Here is an 18,899-nt window from a genome sequence, read left to right on the forward strand (position 1 = left end):
CCTGCTTACATGCACTTCTTACCTCTATTGCGCACTGTCCATTGCTCTGGACGGTTGACCCCATTCGACCCTCACTATCTCTACTGCCTTCATGCTCATCTTTCTATACATCTTCCTCTCATTCACACACATGCATTCTGCGTGGACTTTCATTCCTCTGCAAACATCATAGTCCATGGAGACTCCTGCCTGACCTCATCTGCCAACCTGTCCTTCAGCACTGTAAACAATAAGGTTCTCAGAGCCGATCTCTGATGTAATCCCAACCCCACCTTGAACCCATCCATTGCTCTTACCTCACCCTGTCTCGCTGTCCTCATACATGTCCTGTACCACCCTCACATATTTCTCTGCCACTCTGGACTTTCTCATGTAGTACCACAGCTTCACTCTTGGGACCCTATCATATGCTTTTTCTAGATCCACAAAGACACAGTGCAGCTTCTTCTGATATTCTCAATACTTCTCCATCACCATTTTCAAAGCAACAAAAAGCAAAGATTGAAACATTTGAAGCTGAAGTACTGAAAATGGTTTCTAAATACAATTATGATGATGATTATTTGACCAGCTTTGTCTGCTTCTTTACAACGATGCCAACATCCCCTCTGGCCAGGAGTTTGTTCAGTTAACTGACTATGAGTATAGGAACATCATTCTGTCAAGAAACAACTGTTTACAATAGTAAATGTATCGCATTGGATTTACATTTTTGTCGCAAGCCCTACGGTTCCCAGGAGGGAGAGCATTTCACATTTTTTTGTGAAATAAAAACCAAATATTTGATGGTTTCAAATCAAATCAAATCACTTTTATTGTCACATCACATGTGCAGGTACACTGGTACAGTACATGTGAGTGAAATTCTTGTGTGCGAGCTTCACAAGCAACAGAGTTGTGCAAAATACAATAATGTAAAACAAGCAAAATATAAAAATGGCTAATCTAAAAAGTAATAAATATATGTACAATATGTAAAGGTATATACATTACTGAATGTGTATACTAAATATGTTTTTCTACGTGTGTGTGTTTGAGTGTGTATATAGTATGTATATACATGTTTTACAAATGAAATAAAGTAAACAATAAAATAAGATATATAAAATATACAGAGGTTGGTATGTGCAAAACAGTGGTATTTATATACAGTATGGAGTGCATAATGTTGAAGTTCCAGTAGTGAGGGTGAGGTGTCTATGAAGTGTTCAGCAGTCTGATGGCCTGGTGGAAAAAGCTGTCTCTCAGTCTGCTGGTACGGGACCGGATGCTGCAGAACCTCCTTCCTGATGGTAGTAGTCTGAACAGTTTATGGCTGGGGTGACTGGAGTCCTTGATGATCCTACCCGCTTTCCTCAGGCACCGCTTCCTGTAGATGTCTTGGAGGGAGGGAAGCTCACCTCCAATTATCCGTTCAGAGCACCGCACTACTCTCTGGAGAGCTTTGCGGTTGTGAGCGGTGCTGTTGCCGTACCAGGTGGTGATGCATCCAGTGAGGATGCTCTCAATGGCACGATAGAAGGTCCTGAGGATGCGGGGGCTCATGCCGAATCTTTTCAGTCTCCTGAGAAAGAAGAGGCGCTGCTGCGCCTTCTTCACTGTTTTGTTTATGTGTACTGACCACGTAAGATCCTCAGCCAGATGTACACCAAGGAAGCGGAAGCTGCTCACTCTCTCCACAGCGGCGCCGTTGATGGTGATGGGGGTGTGTACTCCTCTGCACCTCCGGAAGTCCACTATCAACTCCTTTGTCTTTGCGACGTTGAGGGTGAGATGGTTGTCTTGACACCAGTGGGTCAGGGCGCTGACCTCCTCCCTGTAGGCCGTCTCATCACCGTTGGTAATAAGACCCACCACTGTAGTGTCGTCCGCAAACTTCACAATGATGTTGGAGTTTCTAGTGGCCGTGCAGTCGTAGGTGTAGAGTGAGTACAGGAGAGGGCTCAGTACACACCCCTGTGGAGCACCAGTGTTCAGTGTGATGGGGGATGAGGTGGTGCTGCCCAGTCTGACCACTTGGCGTCTGTCAGACAGGAAGTTAAGGATCCAGCTGCCGAGGGAGCTGCTCAGTCCTAGATCCTGCAGTTTCCTGTCCAGCTTTGAGGGAACGATGGTGTTGAATGCTGAGCTGTAATCTACAAACAGCATTCTCACATACGTGTCTCTCTTCTCCAGGTGTGACAGGGCAGCATGGAGTGTCAGGGCTATGGCATCATCAGTGGACCTGTTGTGGCGGTATGCGAACTGTAGAGGGTCCAGTGAGTCGGGTAGTGCAGAGCAGATGAAGTCCCTGACCAGCTTCTCGAAGCATTTGCTCACGATGGGGGTCAGGGCTACGGGTCGCCAGTCGTTCAATGAGGAGATGGTGGAGGATTTGGGTACAGGGACGATGGTGGCCATTTTGAAGCAGGCTGGGACTACAGACAGAGAGAGGGAAAGGTTGAAGATGTGTGTAAACACTCCAGCCAGCTGAGCCGCGCATGACTTGAGGACGCGGCCGGGAATCCCGTCCGGACCAGTAGCTTTGCGTGCGTTCACCCTCCTGAAGCACTTCCGCACATCCTCCTCAGACACAGTGTGCGCACTGACGTCATCCGCGGTGCGCACACTGTCCGGTCTCGTGGTGTTCGCTGTGTCGAATCTAGCGTAGAATACGTTTACCATCAAATTGATGACTTTCATCAGATATAAACCTCGGGCAGAATTGGGTTTGAATTATATTTGATCCCCTGTCTTTTCACCACTATCAACACCAGTAGATCAAATTGTAGATAATATAAGTTATTGACAATAAATACTTTACTGTATGTTTATCTCACAGCCATCATGTAATGGCCGTTCATTTCTTTTTCATGTCCTGCTCCCTGAGCTTGTAGTGAGCTGTGTTACTCAGCAGGTAATATGCTTTCTTGCTCCAATTAGGTCAGAATCATTTTCACATAATCAGATTGTAGTCAGACAATTTAATTTCTTGTTGTTAATAACTTCTAAAATTGTTATTAAATTATACCGCAGTTAAAGACAGGTCTGCGTTTGCTCCACCTGTCACCGTGTCTGTTTGCGTCTGCCTCGTAACACAAGAAAGGATGAGTGTGAGTCTTTGATTCGTCTTACAGTCAGTTACCTGAATAGTGTCGCACTGATGTTCACAGCAGCTTTTTACTGGAGGGAAAAATGACACATTCCTTGTGACCTCATGACAGTTGTGGTGTATAAATAAATCATACTGTTTTTAGCAAAGTTTGACATCTCTTTCTTTATATTTATATTAAAAAAATTCTTTTTAGAGGAGCGCATCTACAGTGTGATCATTTTGAATGAAATAAGATTTCATTCTCTACACTTGAGTTGGTTCCTTCTCTCATTTCACCATCACTACTCTCTCACCCCGAAAGCCTCACTTGGATCCTTCTTTTTCATGATAGTTCACACTTTTATATATTTCATAGTTCACACCTGACCTGGTAGAGCAAACACTGGGGACTCTGTGTTTTCACATTGTCATTAAATACTGTCACTTTGTAAATAGAACGAAAATAGAGAACCACACATGAAGTTGGAATAAAAGAAAGGAAATAGATCCGCTACAAACAAAGGCAAAAAAAAAAAAAAAACCACAGAAAAAGTGGGCCATGTATTCCATGTGGATCAAGCTAGCAATGAAAAACTCTTCAAAGTGATAAATAAAAAAACAAGGCTGTTTCACACATGAGCAAACGTTTGCTTGTTATATCATGAAAGAGATTTGTCTCCTATCAGGAATTAGTAGGTTAACATTTGACCCAGATACAGCGGGGATCTGAGGTTGTTCATTACATCAAAGACTTTAAATTAAGCTTTCTCATTTAAATAGAAAATGATCTTTAAAATAACACACTTTTTTACTCAGTGGCTTCAAGGCTGAGTTGGCCTCATGAGACAACTGAAATATGCAACTTGTCTCCTATTTTCTTATTGCAGGCTATTCAGATTCTTAATAATCTTCCAAAGCTTGTTGCACTTGGCAACTTCTTGTGCTACAGTGTCCAACATTGTTATTTCCATCTCTTCACAGAGAACCTTTAGAGCTGCATGACATGTTTTTATTCTGTGAGCAGTTTTCTAAAGATACCAAATTCTACATACTTCCCATTACACAAAACCATTTAAAACTACAGCATCTCTTAGAGATTAGTTTAGTTTCCAAGAACTAAGTTTGTGTTGTGATGACTATGTCTTCTCTCAGGCTGTGTTGGCAGCAAAGAGATTTGCACTGTGTGCAGCACACGAGATAACATGTGACTGTCCTTAGTGACCTGCACAGGCTGGCAGATACTCTCAGACTTTGCTATGTAACTGCTGAAAGTGTCTGTTAATCTATGCTTAGTCTGATCAACGAATTTAGCATTTCAATCCTATGACTGTCATCGCTTTTATAATTGTCACACTCACAGTGGTAAGGTTTTATTTAAAGGAACAAGCGGACCCTAGAGATACTTTCTTTCTATATTTATATTAGGGCCACAAGGCGATGCAGTGGTTAGTACTGCCATTTCACAGTAAGAAGGTCCTGGATTTGAAATGTGAGGAGTTTGCATGTTCTCCCCGTGTCTGGGTTGTCTCCAGGTACTCTGGCTTTTCCCTACAATCCAAAGTAATGCATGGGGTTATCTTGGTGTTTCTAAACCGGCTAAAGGTATTAATGTGGATTTAAATATTTGTCTGTCTCTATGTGTTAGCCTTGTGACAGACTGGGATAGTGATCATCAGAAAAAAATCAGGAAAAAAATCCCTGCAGTCAGTCACCAGCCAGTGGTTTTTTGTGGTTGTTGACATATTTTTTCCCTTCCGTGACTGGGACCTAAATGGAATGCTTATTTGAGACAATCTATCAGGTTTTCTGTTGCATCATTTAAGGCTTTATTTAAAGGCTTTATACAGCTTTTCCTCTTTCAATATGCAATACGCTTTTGCTGCTGAGAAGACGAATAAACAGACTTCAGTATGACTGAACTGAAGTGCAGCTGAACAAATACACAATGTAGTTAAATCAAATTATTTATTCTTATAATCATATTTAATTTCTTTAATATGACATAGATGAGACAGAGTGATAAAATAGATATTGGTGTTGCATTTATCTTGTGTGATTCCTTGGTTTTGAAGATAGAAGCAGCGTTCAAAAACTGTGGGTGTATAATGGATGCAAGTGGGTGACAATGATAATTCATCTTTTGGTCTACACTGACATGATGGCATTGCACAGCTGCTGTAGATTCTTGATGTGTTTGAACTTCACCAGGTTATCTCGACCATGTTTACATGAAAGAATGGTGAATGAACTGGTACTTTTACAACACATTTTAAGTCAGGTAAGCAATCAAAGCACCTTCTACTACAAGTTTAATTCAACCAATCACTCATACAGAACTTAGTGACTTTTATTTCTTTGAAAAGCACTATATAAATAAACCTTACTTACTTGAGCCACAGCTGGCCCATACATTGATGCATCCAGTGGCTGGTTGGATATTTGCATTATCAAGCAGTACTTAATATAGAGGCCAGTAAGTGTATATCACTTTTTCAAAATTTAAGTTCTTTTTGCTTCTGAGACCAATAAAAATGTTTTAGCTGACAAGGTCAGCAGATGACTAATGCATTCATTACAACTCAATGTTACCCAGATGAATTCTGGGGTATAATGCTTGTTTAATGCTTAATAAAATCTGTTGGCCACATACAGAGAAAACCCCCTGGCCTGAGCAATGTGTGCATTCTTTTGAAGTCGAGGGTCTGATGATAGAAAGATAAAACTTGCATCAGGAAGGTCATATGCAGCATAATCTTCCAATAATGGCATATAAGGACAATGACTAAAGAATTTTGATTGTGCTTTACAATGACAGCAACCCAGTAAACTTACTGTAATCCTCCTGAGGATTATGATAATGTTGACATTATTATCCATGAGTTCAATAAAGTCCATAAAGTAGATTGAAGAGCAGATAAAAAACAAGGTTGAGTGGTAGGTGTTACAAGAAAAGGTGCTTTAACTGAAAACGTGCCTAACAAATCTTTAATCTAAAACAGGGAGCTAGCAATGACCTGATAAAGACAGAGGGAGAAGAAAAGGCTAAATACAGATTAACACAAAGTCAGTGATAGAGAGAATGAGAACCCTGACTAAAACCAATCCAGTTCTTGATCTGTTTCTTACTATATGGAATAAATTGTACTTATTGGTGGCTAAATAGCACCACAAGCTGCTGGAGGCAACAAACACAGCCCAAGCAGAGCCCAACTGAAGCATTTCAGAGCAAAACCAAAACTGTCTGGCCACCCAGTGCTGGGAAGCAGCTGAAGTCAGCTGTCTCTCCAGACTGCCTGCTGGGAAAATACTGTTTTTCTCCTGGAAACAGATGAGAATCAAAGTTGGCATAGATGACAAATGATAATTTGGAAATGAGAGGGAGCGTGCGGATTGACAGATTTAAAAATGGGAGAGGAGAAGGAGGAGACACTAGATAGAGGGGAAGCAAAAGAGAAAATAGGGTTATGCTAATTTGAATAGATGGGGAGATTAAATAGAGGCATATCAGGTCATGTGCCTTCTAGAGACGGGGCCCTAATCCCCTTCTCCTGCTTCTTGCAGCTCTACTTCGCAAACATACAGTACAAACGCACACACTCGCACATATTCGCATACACAAGATGACGTAAAAAGACTGGTGCACTGTGCAGAGCATTTTAGATGACAGTCATGAAAATGGAGTAAGACACCTGGAACTGCAGGGAAAAGAAGAAAGAGTGAAGGAGCAACATGTGTAAAATATTTTATTTTGCTTTTTTCTTCTGTTGCCAATGCACGCTGTTGGTCCTTCTGGAATATTTGCTTTGAGCAAACTTCACATGTGATAAGGATTTATTTTATTTTTTATTTTTTGCTAAATCAAGGCTTGTAATCAAACACATATTTACCTTTAAATCTGAATTAGACATCAAACATACACGCTGAGAGACAGAGAATCAGTAAGCATATGGAAGAGTATCATAAGTAGAGCGAAAAAGTACTTCCTTAAGCAAATAGTAAAAGATGATGCCCCAAAATAGATATCGGCAAGAATCCTGCCATGACAGCAAAGGACATCACCTTTGTCTAATAATAATTATTTGGTAACCAAGTGTTTTCAGTGGCTAATAAATGTAGCAAAAACATGCATACAAATGTGGACATTCAGTTGTACATACTTATCTGATGCTCAGCTGATGATATTTGCAAAGCAAGAAATAGATAAAAAGCACAGGTGAGTTCTGTGACATGTAAAAGGGCAAAAATATCCTAATCATCAGGAAATGATTACATATACCTATGCAGTATTAAAATGTATGCACGAAGGTCACTCTGTTCATTTCTAGAGCCGATACTAGCTCTATACCACACACACAGTTACGCAGAGGAGCCCTTGAGCGTCCTTATCAGCTTTTTCATGCATTTAAGATAAGATAATATGGTCTTCAATTTACATAATTTCCTGCTCCAAAATAACACAACATTGTAGCAGAAATGGGGAAAGGCAGGCTCTGTCAGTGTACTGTTAAACTGCTCAAGGCCAGCTATGATTATTTCAGACAACTGCCACTAAAAAAAACTGGGACATGGTGTACAAACATCATCTGCCTCAGAGAGAATATTTTGGTGAAGATAGATAGATAGGTAGAAAATGTTGTATATAAACATTTCATTGTGTATATTTTTAAATGTGCACATAAATAAAACTAGACAGAGCAGCATCACAGCGTGATATGTTTCCGCTATGCTCATTGTCAAAGTGTTTAGCTTTCAGTATAGTATCTAAATATTAATTAATCATTAGCAGTCCGTGCCACTGCTTTGTTCTGAGTCCTTTCTATAATTAGCTTGTTTTTATGGAATACATTACACGCTGTATACAGGTTGTTGCAACAAACACAAACAACCTTGCATGATAAGAGAAGTTCTATTATTGGAATGAAAAGAACTTGTCGACTATGAAACCAGACAGTTTCACATGTAAGGCTGATAATAAGTGACAAACACACACACATATAGACACACACAGAGGCAGGCAAGAGAGGGGAGGAGCTGTCCTTGGTGCTGAATCAGCCACCTGTGCTTTGCTGCTGGTGCTCTTTGTGAATTGTCTACGCATATAGTATTGTATTGTTTTAAAATATACTCTTATTTTCTTCTTGTTCATTTAAATTTTTTTTAAATTAGACTTTAATTTTAAATACATAAGATCAAATCTATCAAATCAAATACTTGTACATATTTATGAGAAATAACTTAGTATAAGAATAGTATGCAAGTGCAAGATAAATCAGTCCTGGGTATGCATCAGATAATTTGCTGATTTGTATCCATACGCATGTGCAGACACCTGCTCACAAAATTTTGAAGTGCAAACCTTTTATAAACACGGTTGTATTTGCCTCCATAACTCCACTATACTACTTAACTGTCCATTTAGCTTTAAGCATTATTCTTGTGGTGTACAAATAAACATTGTATTGGACGAGATTCAGCCTTATTGCCTTTCATTTTTCATCAACCCCTGCATATTGCCCCAGTAGTGAATGCAGTCTTGCTTTCAGGAAACTGAATGAGATCATATTGTACGCAGCCGTTTTCAGTGGTGGAAGAAGTTTAATTTCACTAATGAAGTAATAATATTACATTTGCAGGCTTGCTACCAATATCCTGTGCATCAGGAGAAGTGTATTAGCATCGTACCGCACTTAAACATCAACAACATAATCATGCTATTTTTATATGCGATATATTGGAATTGTCTGCCTGGTGCAATATTGTGAAGGTAATCTACTATTTGCTGGAGCAAATTTAAACAAGTCAAAGTTGACAAAGTTTAATTCCAAATAATAAAACCACTTTTTATAAACACAGTTAGCTAAGAAATCTTTCTTTGAAGTAAAAAAGCTGTCGAAACACATCATTCCACTGTTGAGCGACCATCCATCCATCCATTCCTTCCGCTTATCCTTTTTCAGGGTCGCGGGGGAGCCTATCCCAGCTGTCATAGGGCGAGAGGCGGGGTACACCCTGGACAGGTCGCCAGTCTGTCGCAGGGACACACACAGGGACAGACAACCATTCACACTCACATTCACACCTAGTGGCAATTTGGATTATCCAATTAACCTATCCCCACAAGCTGCATGTCTTTGGACGGTGGGAGGAAGCCGGAGTACCCGGAGGGAACCCACGCAAACACGGGGAGAACATGCAAACTCCACACAGAAAGACCCCGGCCTGATGATGGAATTGAACTCAGGACCTTCTTGCTGTGCGGCAACAGTGCTAACCACCGTGCCACCGTGCTGCTGTTGAGCGACCATTCAAGAAATTTACACTATTTTATTGACCCTTACTCTCTATTGTAGGCAAAAGCCTAACAACAACATAGACGCTGAATATCTAAATACGATGCTTATAAGGAGAATTCAACAGCACTCACCTGAATCTGGTACTGCCCCTTCATCGTCATCATTTTCCAGCCTATAGAATTCAGCTCCTCTGCTGCTTTTGGCGTAGTTTCGTTGGTCTCGACCAATCAGGACGAGCAGAGCACTTGTGACGGTGAAATCAAAGTTGTTGTAGGAGCGCGTGTGCAAGTGAGCGAGCGAGCGGAGAAAAACTGGCCGGTGTGAGAGAGAGGAGAGAGGCGGCGGAGGGAAATGAACGAACCGGCTGGCTGCAGCTGTTGGATATTTTTCCCACCGCGTCTTCAGAGCGAAAAAAAGGACGGAGACAGCTTTAAAGCGTATTCCTAGATGGCTGCTGTCGACAAGTTAGCAGTCAGAATTGGTCCAGGGTCCCTGCACGAGAGACCGTAGGGATGTTTGCACCTCTGCATGCGTAGTTTCCAGATTCCTCTGTCGCTGTGGACTTGCCAGTTTGGTTGAGTTTTGCTGAGGAAGGAAGATCTTTTTTTAATAAAAAATGACAGAAATAAGCGAAAAGGAGAACGAACCACAAAACCGGGACCTTCACCGACCACAGGCTACTGTGCCTAGTCAACAAGAATCAAAGGTAACGGCACACACCTGTGTAAAAACTGGAGGATTTTTTTAAAGCAATAATTTGTTACTCAAAGAGGACTGTTGTTTATATCCCTTTTTCTTTACTGTTTTATTTAGCGGTCTTTCAGTTTAAAATAAATAATTTTTAATATGTAAATTAGGACTAAGTGCGAGTATTTACTTTCCCACGAGGCTAATTCTGTAGCGGCTTGCATAACAACCCTAACCCGCTTTAATTCAGGTAATTAGCTTGGCCTCAGCGTTGGAGAGCAGAGATTACACAGAGGGGTGTGAGCTTTGTCTGGTATGTGTGCACAAAATATCAAAAGCTGCAAGTAAACAAAGAAGAAAGGTCTTTATTGCTTCTTTAGCTTAGGTCAGAGAAGGATGTCCACAGTCGTTTTGTGTACATGCTGTAAATATTAGAAGTACAGTGTCCCAGAAGAGGAGTCCTCCCAGCTGCCAAACATGGAATCCAGTCGCCCTTTTATAACGCCTCGTGTCTGGTTAAATGGATGTGCCAACACTTCTTCTGTGCTTTATCTGCTAATGTTGGCAGTTATTTGATTAAGTACATTAATTTAGGCATTGGCAGTTTGCAGACATATGAGATTACTAGACGTACAGTGCATTAGTTATCACTAATGTACACATGGAGGCTTGGAAGAGATACTGCAGCAGCCACCTTTAATAGTCTGCAAATAGAATTAAACAAGTCTCCCCTTGAAGTAGGTTTAATTTTGGTTCCACTCATTTGTGCTCCAGTTCTCTCACTTAAATCTATGCCCTGAGAATACCTGAACAAGGTTTGGATGCTAATACTTGTTTTCAGGGACCCTGCTTGTTTTGAGGTTAAATTGATGAGTCCAATATCCTTGGCTAAATTCAGAACCATTGTAAGTTTTATGGGAAGCAGCTGCTTTTATTGCCATTACTACTGCTCCTGTGATTAGCCTTATTTTAATCTTGTAATATGAGTTCATTGTAGTTCATTCTGACATAGTGTTTTGGTTTTCAGCCTTGTATACTGCCATCTTGGCTAAACTTCCAACCTCAGTAGGATTTTCCCAAATAAGTGGGGGAAAAAAGTGAAAATAGAAAATTTAAGGTCAGATTTTTATGGCAAATGGCCTTTCGGATGCAACCCTGAAGGGTTTTGTGTCTCCTCCAGGACAACAATAATAATAATAATAATAATATTGATGATGATAATAATAATAATAATAGTAGCAGTAACTAAAAACAGCTAACATTTTTAAAAAAGGACATGGACTCTTTCAAATAGGACCAAATGATCAGAAAACAGAGTGGTGCTCACATCAAGGCATCGAAAGCAAAACATTTTTTTGGCACTACTCCACCTATTTCCAAGGTGCATGGAGGAGACAAACATCTGATGACATGAAGACTTTAGTGACACTTAAAGTATTAGGGAACAACTTTATTCCGCACATCTCTTTACACATCAAGGCATCTGCCATTTTCCATTTTTCACTAACTAGACTTCAACCAAATTTGCTCTGACTAGTATTTCTTAAACTTTCGCCATGGAGTGCTAATGTATACTTACCTACAACATTTAAATCTAGTTTATGGTCTCTGCACTGGTAATGTCACACCAAACGTGACATTACCACAGCACCGTATCCATATATGCTGGTGCTTGAGGCACTGGACTTGCTGCAGTCTTAAAATGAAGGTGTTACCATTCAGAAGAAAGCTCTGCACCAGCTCTGGTGCAGGAGTAAAAGTTGGGAGGCAAGTTTTCCCTAGGAAGTCTTTTTAAGCTGTATACAGGGTAACAATAGCGAGCATAAACTAGGTGTCATGCTTCTGCCTGCGTTGCTCTGCAGTTTTGTCACCAAAGTTGTGTCTGTGTGAGGTGTAGTTACATTTTTTTTCATGTAAGGTGAAGTGGAGGGTTTCAGAAGAGTCTGTTGTGTTTGGTTGTGTTGTACCTCTGGTTTAGATTTAACAGAGGGTTGTTACCTGCTTTGTAACTCCAAAGTTTTTATTTTATTTTTAAATGGACTTGCCAATCTATTTTTCTCTGAATTGAGTCTGAGTAAATTTCCAGTGACTAAACCAGCTTAAATCCCTCACCAACATGGATCTAAATCTCCAATGACAGCTTTAATTGCAGCAAATATCACAGTAACAAATCACATTATACTCGTCTTTTGTTGGTCATCACCACAGGGACCTGAAACAGGCCTGGCAGGAAGAGCTCTTTGTTGTTGTTACTTGACTACAGACGGCACAATGGATGGTGGGCAGTGAGGTGCGGCGTGAATTTATGAGACAATCAGCTAGCATATGTTTGCTGTGTCCTGCTAGTGGCTGGGTCATAATTCATGCGAATGGTTGTCCAGACAAAACAGAAATGGGAGGAAACAATCCTCTGAGCTACGTCAGCCATGTCGCCCCGATGTTTGCAAAACCAGCTGCTGGCAGCCGTGACCTATTCCCATCTCACAGAAGAATAAGGAAGAGGAAAGGGGAGGGGAAAGATTAAATATGTGTTACAACTGGGGTCTCTTTAAGAGTAATCTACTTGAGAGTATCTCTAGAGATTTACTTGTTTTTTTTTCTTCTGTCACTCTGAATATTTTTACTTAAATCTTTTCATTTCATAACAGCTTCTTCCTTCTGCTCTCGCCCTGTTTCCCCCGTTCTGACTTCTAACAACCAGTCTTTGTATTCTTTCTCATCTCTATAGCAGCTCTCCCTTATGTCTCACTCATTTTCCCCTCTCTCGCTCTCTCTCTCCTCACTGTCCCTCAGCTCTCAGAGTATTTATTGCACCGCTAAGTGGGCCCACTGGCTTTCTTGAGTGCTTCTAATAGAGCTAGTGACAGAGAATGAGTAGTTATTCCACCTCCTCCACCTACGGGCAAGGTGATTGCTCCAAAAATATTATTATTCCTCTCTAATCACTTGGAGCACATGTTGTACAAGTTTATTCAGTATTGTATTTGCTTTTGCTTTTGCCTTGTTGTCTCATGTAAATGCACTTTACATGAAGCTAAAGTCTTAGTTTAAAATTAAGACTAAAAACAGGGAACTCGACATCCTGGCACTGTCCAGAAGCAGCAAAAGCAATCCTTCTAGTACCTCTAGGAAGACCGACAACTCAACAATTATGGCGCACAACAGTCTCATCGTGGCACGAGTTGTTAAAAACTGTAGTTTATCGTGTCTGTAAGGTTGCATGTAGTTATAAGGCTCCAGGCTTTTTTGTCAACCTCTGTTTAAAAGGCACCTTTAAGGTTTTCCACTCCTGTTTTTTAGCATCACAGATTCTGGAAGCAGCTGAATTTAACAATGAATTTAGTAACCTTTTAACAAAATGTACACTAGCAGTTTGCTCCATATTTAGTTATTGTGCTCATTCTATAGCACATTTGATCCTGCACACACAGGTATGGAGAGGTCCAAAAGTTGAAGTCCATCCCAACTAGTTGTCATCTCAAACATAATACTCCCGAGGAACTAAAGACCCAGTCGATTACTTTAAATTTGGATGTTAATGTCTTCCCAATAACAGGAAAATCCTTAATGTTAGCATATAGCTCATAATCTAAAATTCTAATCTGATTATTATCTGATATTCCCATGTAGTATCATTATGTAATGTTGGCTTTGGCCCATCAGCTGACCCGTCCATTCATCCATCCACGGTGGCCATAGCTCAGTAGGTAGAGCAGGTTGTCTATTAATTGGAAGGTTGGTTGACTGGCTGTTCTAGTCTGCATGCCAAAGTATTCTTGTGCAAGATGCTGACCCTCAAGTTGCTCTGCAATGTGTTCATTGGAGTGTGAATGTGTGACTGTTAAATAGAAGGTGAATAGGAAGAAAAAAGCCGCTTATAACACAATTACCTCTTATTTGCATCCGGGTTACTAGGGCAGCAGTCTAAGCAGAGATGTCCAGACCTCCCTCTCCTCGGACACTTCCTCTAGATTTCTGGGGAAGCACTGAGGTCTTCCCACACTAGCTGAGAAATAATTTCCCCGGCTTGTTCTTGGACTGCCCTGGGACCCCCTCCCTATAGGACATGCTGAAAATGCCTCATGCAGGACATACTTAGGAGGCATCCTTGTCAGATGCCTGAACCACTTCAGTTGGCTCCTTTCAATGTGGAGTAGGAGCTCTATTCTGAGCTGTAATGAACTCCTCACCCTTTCTTAGCCCAGAAGCTTGATTCTGCTATTGTAACCATGATCTTTCAGTATCTACCCTCTGCTTGTGACCATTAAATGTTAAATACCTAACTATAAACCATAAATTATAAATGCCAGTTGAATATGTAATAATTTACACAAAGGGGGTGTCGTGCAGTATTGTGCATCTGCAGATAAGACTTATTATTATTATTATTATTATTATTATTATATTAACTTCGTGCAGACTTCTGTCACTCTTTGTAGTTTTTTATTTTTTGCACTGTTTACTGGACTTTTTGGATTGGGGGGGGGGGCTTAAAAAAATCACAGGGCAGAAAAACAGTGTCACAAGTACAATATGAAAAAAAATAATGTATTTTTTAAATATCAGAGCATGTAAACCTATTGCTGTAGAAACATAAAATTTAAAACATGTAACTGTTCATAATATGGGTTCTTTAAAACACCACTTTTGTTAAGTAGTGGATAAAATGAGAGCTGTGCTCAGAATCAGCTGCTACATAAAGTTTAATATTCACATTAGACTTTGCGTGTAAATGCTGACAGTGCTAGGTGCCCCAGTCCATAGGGAGTTACACAGACCACCAAATTTTCAGCCAACGCAGAAGACATTTTTATGGAGGTAAAATTATAGCGCAATTTCTGTCTGACTTTGCCCTTCAGTCACTTCTCAGAGCTCTCCTCCTTCTGCTGTTCCTCTCACTAACTTGCTTATCAGCTTTTTTCCTCCTCTTTAACTAATTAATTCTTTGCTCTCCTCTTAGAATATCACTTTCCTTTCTCTTTCATAATTACTCTGGGTAATTTAAATAAACTTGTAGTTGAAGTTCATCTGTATATCTTTCTCTTTTTGCATTTCCTGTGCCATAGCTCCCTATGTATATAGTGCCGACTTAGGACAGTTTTCCAATTTCATTGTACTATTGCACTATGTATGACTGTGCAATGACAATAAAGAGTTATCTTATCTTATCTTATTTCTGTACATGGTGACTTTTTCCAAAGTTCAGAGTGGGTAGATGGCTATGGGTGGTTGGAAGGATAAAGATGAATTAGGGACTGGACTTCAAGCTGGAGTTAGCAGAATTGACTGAACAAGAGAAAAGGCAAAAAAGAGAAGCGTGACAGTGATCATCATATTGTCAATAGCCAGAATTTAGATGGTTAAACTAAACTATAGGCTGCACTTATTTTTGATCAAGACTTTCTTTAAAGTGTTAAGTAGAAACATAAAATTTTGAAGATTTGCAATATTTCCACTTCATGAAACAAACTGCACATAAATGCACTGCAGCAAATTGGATAATGATACTCTCCTCTTCAATAACATTTTGTATAACTAAACTCCTTTTAATGAGCACTCAGTTCATACAGTCTGATTATACTGTGTAGATGATGTTTCTGGACAAAGTGTATTCCGTCTCCTTGTGTTTGTTTCAGCTGCATTGCTGCTGGAACTATCATTCAATTAGAAGTGAGTGAATGATGCATCTTCGACCTGACAGTTTGTGATGTGTTGTTTTTCATCTGTAAGATAGATGGATTTGTCCTTCTGACCTTTGAAAATAACTAGAGAGAAGCTTGCAGTGAAGGCAGATAAATGGTTGGGAGACAGATATTTACAACAGCAGGATTCTCCACAAACTGCAAACTGATAAAACAACTTCTCATTCTTTACAGCCTCACTGTTGTACTTATGTATCTTGCATTGTTTTGATTGATGATGAAGTCAGTAAATTACTGTCCTTGATTGAGTTCAGAAATGCTGCTGATTCAGCAGAGTCCCGTGTACAATGTCAGGGTGGAGCCAGTGGGGAATAAGCGGGGACTTTGTTTAGTACTGACCTTAGGTTATTGCTTTAGGGATAGGGAACTTCTAGGTTATTTTCTCTTTTCAAATATAAAGCTGTTTATGTAATGAGATGGAAAAATTGAAAGTTCATAATGAATAGTTTTCATCTTCAGCACTAAATGGCAGACTTGCCTTGAAAAAGTACATGTGTGATGTAAAATTAGATGAATTTCTAACAATTACTTATACTTAAGTTGCTTGTGTTGCTTGGCAACTGTGATGTAACTTAGTCATCTACTGAAGAGGGTACTTCTAGTACTGCATTGGCATTAAATTAATAAAAATACAGCCTTGACTTTTTCTCCGAGAGTTAGACAAGTTCATCAGCTGAATAGGACGTTTCTCTCTATGCATGTACAACCCCAATTCCAAAAAAAAGTTGATGCTGTGTAAATACAAACAGAATTCAATAAAACACACAATAAAAGTAGAAAATATCAAAACCTCACAAAATATATGGAAGTAATTTAGGGGAAATGATGTGTTGATAAGAAGTGGAGGCCTCGTTGGTGTTCAGCAATCCACACAAAACTGGATCTTGGAGATTCTAGAGCAACTTTTAAAGCAAGTGGGCAATAATTTGTTGACAAGTGTAATCAGCTATTTTGGCTGCAACCCCAAAATTATAATGACTAGATCCCGATGCACTCTTCCTTTCTTGATCCTTGTTATGATTATTGATCGTGTACAACAAGCTAATGGAACAGGACTGTGGAGACTTCAAAACTTGACTTTAAATTCTTTAAGATTTCTTTAGCATTAAAGCAATCCAGTGCTAGTTGTCAATACTTCCACATATACACAGAAAAAAACTGTTAATGGTTCATTCAGCTTCTTTATCTTCCGGTAGCTTATGTTGCTATCACAGTATAACTTGGTTTACCACATTCAGATGAACCTGTCATTTAAAGAGGTTGTGTGTGCACTGAATCTGACAAATCACTTTAGGGTCCCTTCTTTCTTTGGACTTTGCCCTCTTAAACTGTCAAAAGCCTGAATAATTTGTGTAAACAGAATTCAGCTTTCAAAGCAGAGCTGCCTGCGAGAGCACGAATCTGCTGCAGTGTTAACCAAGCAGAAGCTCTCACCAGTGTGATGGCTATTTTGTGTGCTTGGGCTGCTGAGTTCTACATGTGCAGAACTTAACCATGTAAGTGGCGATGAAAACCTGTACCTGTGTAATTAAATTATTTGCTCATGATTACATTTAATCTTACGTGGGACTTTTGACACAATATAACTCCACAGTCTGCAAAGAAGATTAACAGGAATGTAGAAAATGTGAAAGAAAAAGCAGTGCCCTGTTGCTTGTTTCGGTATAGTTTATATATGTACACGATATTTTTTTACAGAAATTTAGGAGAATAAGAAGATATGTCTGTATTTTTGTTTTCAAGATCAAAATGCTAACAAACTGTACAGGTTTTTCAAGATCCCATTAGCCTTACATTCCATCAAGCTGGTTTAATACAGCTGAATAATAGCAGAGAGGTGGTTGGACTGCATATTAATTATTGCTTTAACCAATTAGTTCTTCTTGTGGTTACTGTTTATTTAATGAACTAATTGTGCATATGCCCACCTACAATGGTGGCTTAGTGTTAAGAGGCTTATGTTTGGCCTTTTTTTTTTTTTTTTTTGCACATAAATACTGTCACACGCGATGTACCTCAGTGAAATGTTAGGAAAGTATTGGAGAAAAATAATGAATATATAATTACTAAAGAAAACTGGGTCACTTCATTGTCAGAAATGGTGTAATTTTAAAATGAAGCATCTTTTGGAAACCTGTGCTTTGGATTTCACAAGTGTCAAGAAAAGTGCAGTTTTGTATTGACGTTACATCAAAGTAATACCTTGCGATAAGTGTTTTTCCTTAGCATTGTGTGAACATCAAAGAGCCATTGTGATCATCACCTCATACTAACTACAAAGCTGCTTGTGCAGTTAAGCCCTTTAAATGGCTGGATTTGGAGATGCAAGCTGCTTTTGCTGCACAGTTTGGCAGACAGGCTTGTGGGCTCGTGGAGTCTGCTTGCATGGATTGCTAAAACATAGGACTTCAAACAATAGCCAGATATTTTGAAGCCACACACAGAGCTGTGAATGTCACGAAAATGAAAAGACGGGAGAATTTGCCTTGAGTCTGTCCTATTTCTAATCTTTACTGTCTTATTTCTTATTGGTTGATGGACAGAGCCAAATGCCTAATACAGTCAAAATGAATTAAGCAATGTCTGGAAAATTTAGAAGCCCTCCAATTTTAACAACTTTCTTTTCTTTGCCATGATTTCCTCTTTTTTTGCAGATGTGTGAGTGTGTGTCTTTCTCCAATTTTGGCAGGTCAGCTACATAACCCTATTACTACCTCTTATAGGGTGATAATGCACATCAGGGCAGATTACTTATCGGATTATAACCACTCTTTTAAAAAAGAAAATAATTACTAGGATGGATTCAACACCTAGCCCTGGAAACAGGTTTGATCTGTAAGCTTATTGTAAAGGTCATTTTAGGGAGCTTTAAATTTATCTGGTCTGACTCAAAATTATATCATGATTCTTCAAGAAAATTTGTGATACTATTTCTGACATTATAGCTAAAAAATAATGAGCTTTTAGTTGATGCTTGCTCACAGCAGCATTTATAAATTTAAGTAAATGAAGGGAATTTTCCATCCTCCTTTTCCAGTGAGATTCTGTCACTGATGACATGCTCCCTAATTAGAAGTGTGAATCTACCCAAACAAGGTGCCAGCATCAGCATTATAGTGCAATAGTAGTGACACAGCATGAGTC

The 18,899-nt window shown here is 39.6% G+C and overlaps 1 protein-coding gene across 2 annotated transcripts in view; it reads left to right on the top strand.

The window, feature by feature from the left end:
- The first annotated feature begins 9,618 nt into the window (after positions 1–9,618).
- Positions 9,619–18,899, top strand: part of LOC134633850 (SH3 and cysteine-rich domain-containing protein 2-like) — a 33,645-nt gene continuing 24,364 nt past the window's right edge. For both annotated transcript variants that reach the window (XM_063482978.1, XM_063482980.1), the window contains exon 1: positions 9,619–10,072. In XM_063482978.1, coding sequence (XP_063339048.1) covers positions 9,983–10,072 — 90 coding nt within the window. In that variant the 5' untranslated portion in view covers positions 9,619–9,982. The remainder of the gene's footprint in view (positions 10,073–18,899) is intronic.

The sequence above is a fragment of the Pelmatolapia mariae genome, linkage group LG8 (genome assembly GCF_036321145.2).
Source record: "Pelmatolapia mariae isolate MD_Pm_ZW linkage group LG8, Pm_UMD_F_2, whole genome shotgun sequence".
Taxonomy (NCBI): Eukaryota; Metazoa; Chordata; class Actinopteri; order Cichliformes; family Cichlidae; genus Pelmatolapia; species Pelmatolapia mariae.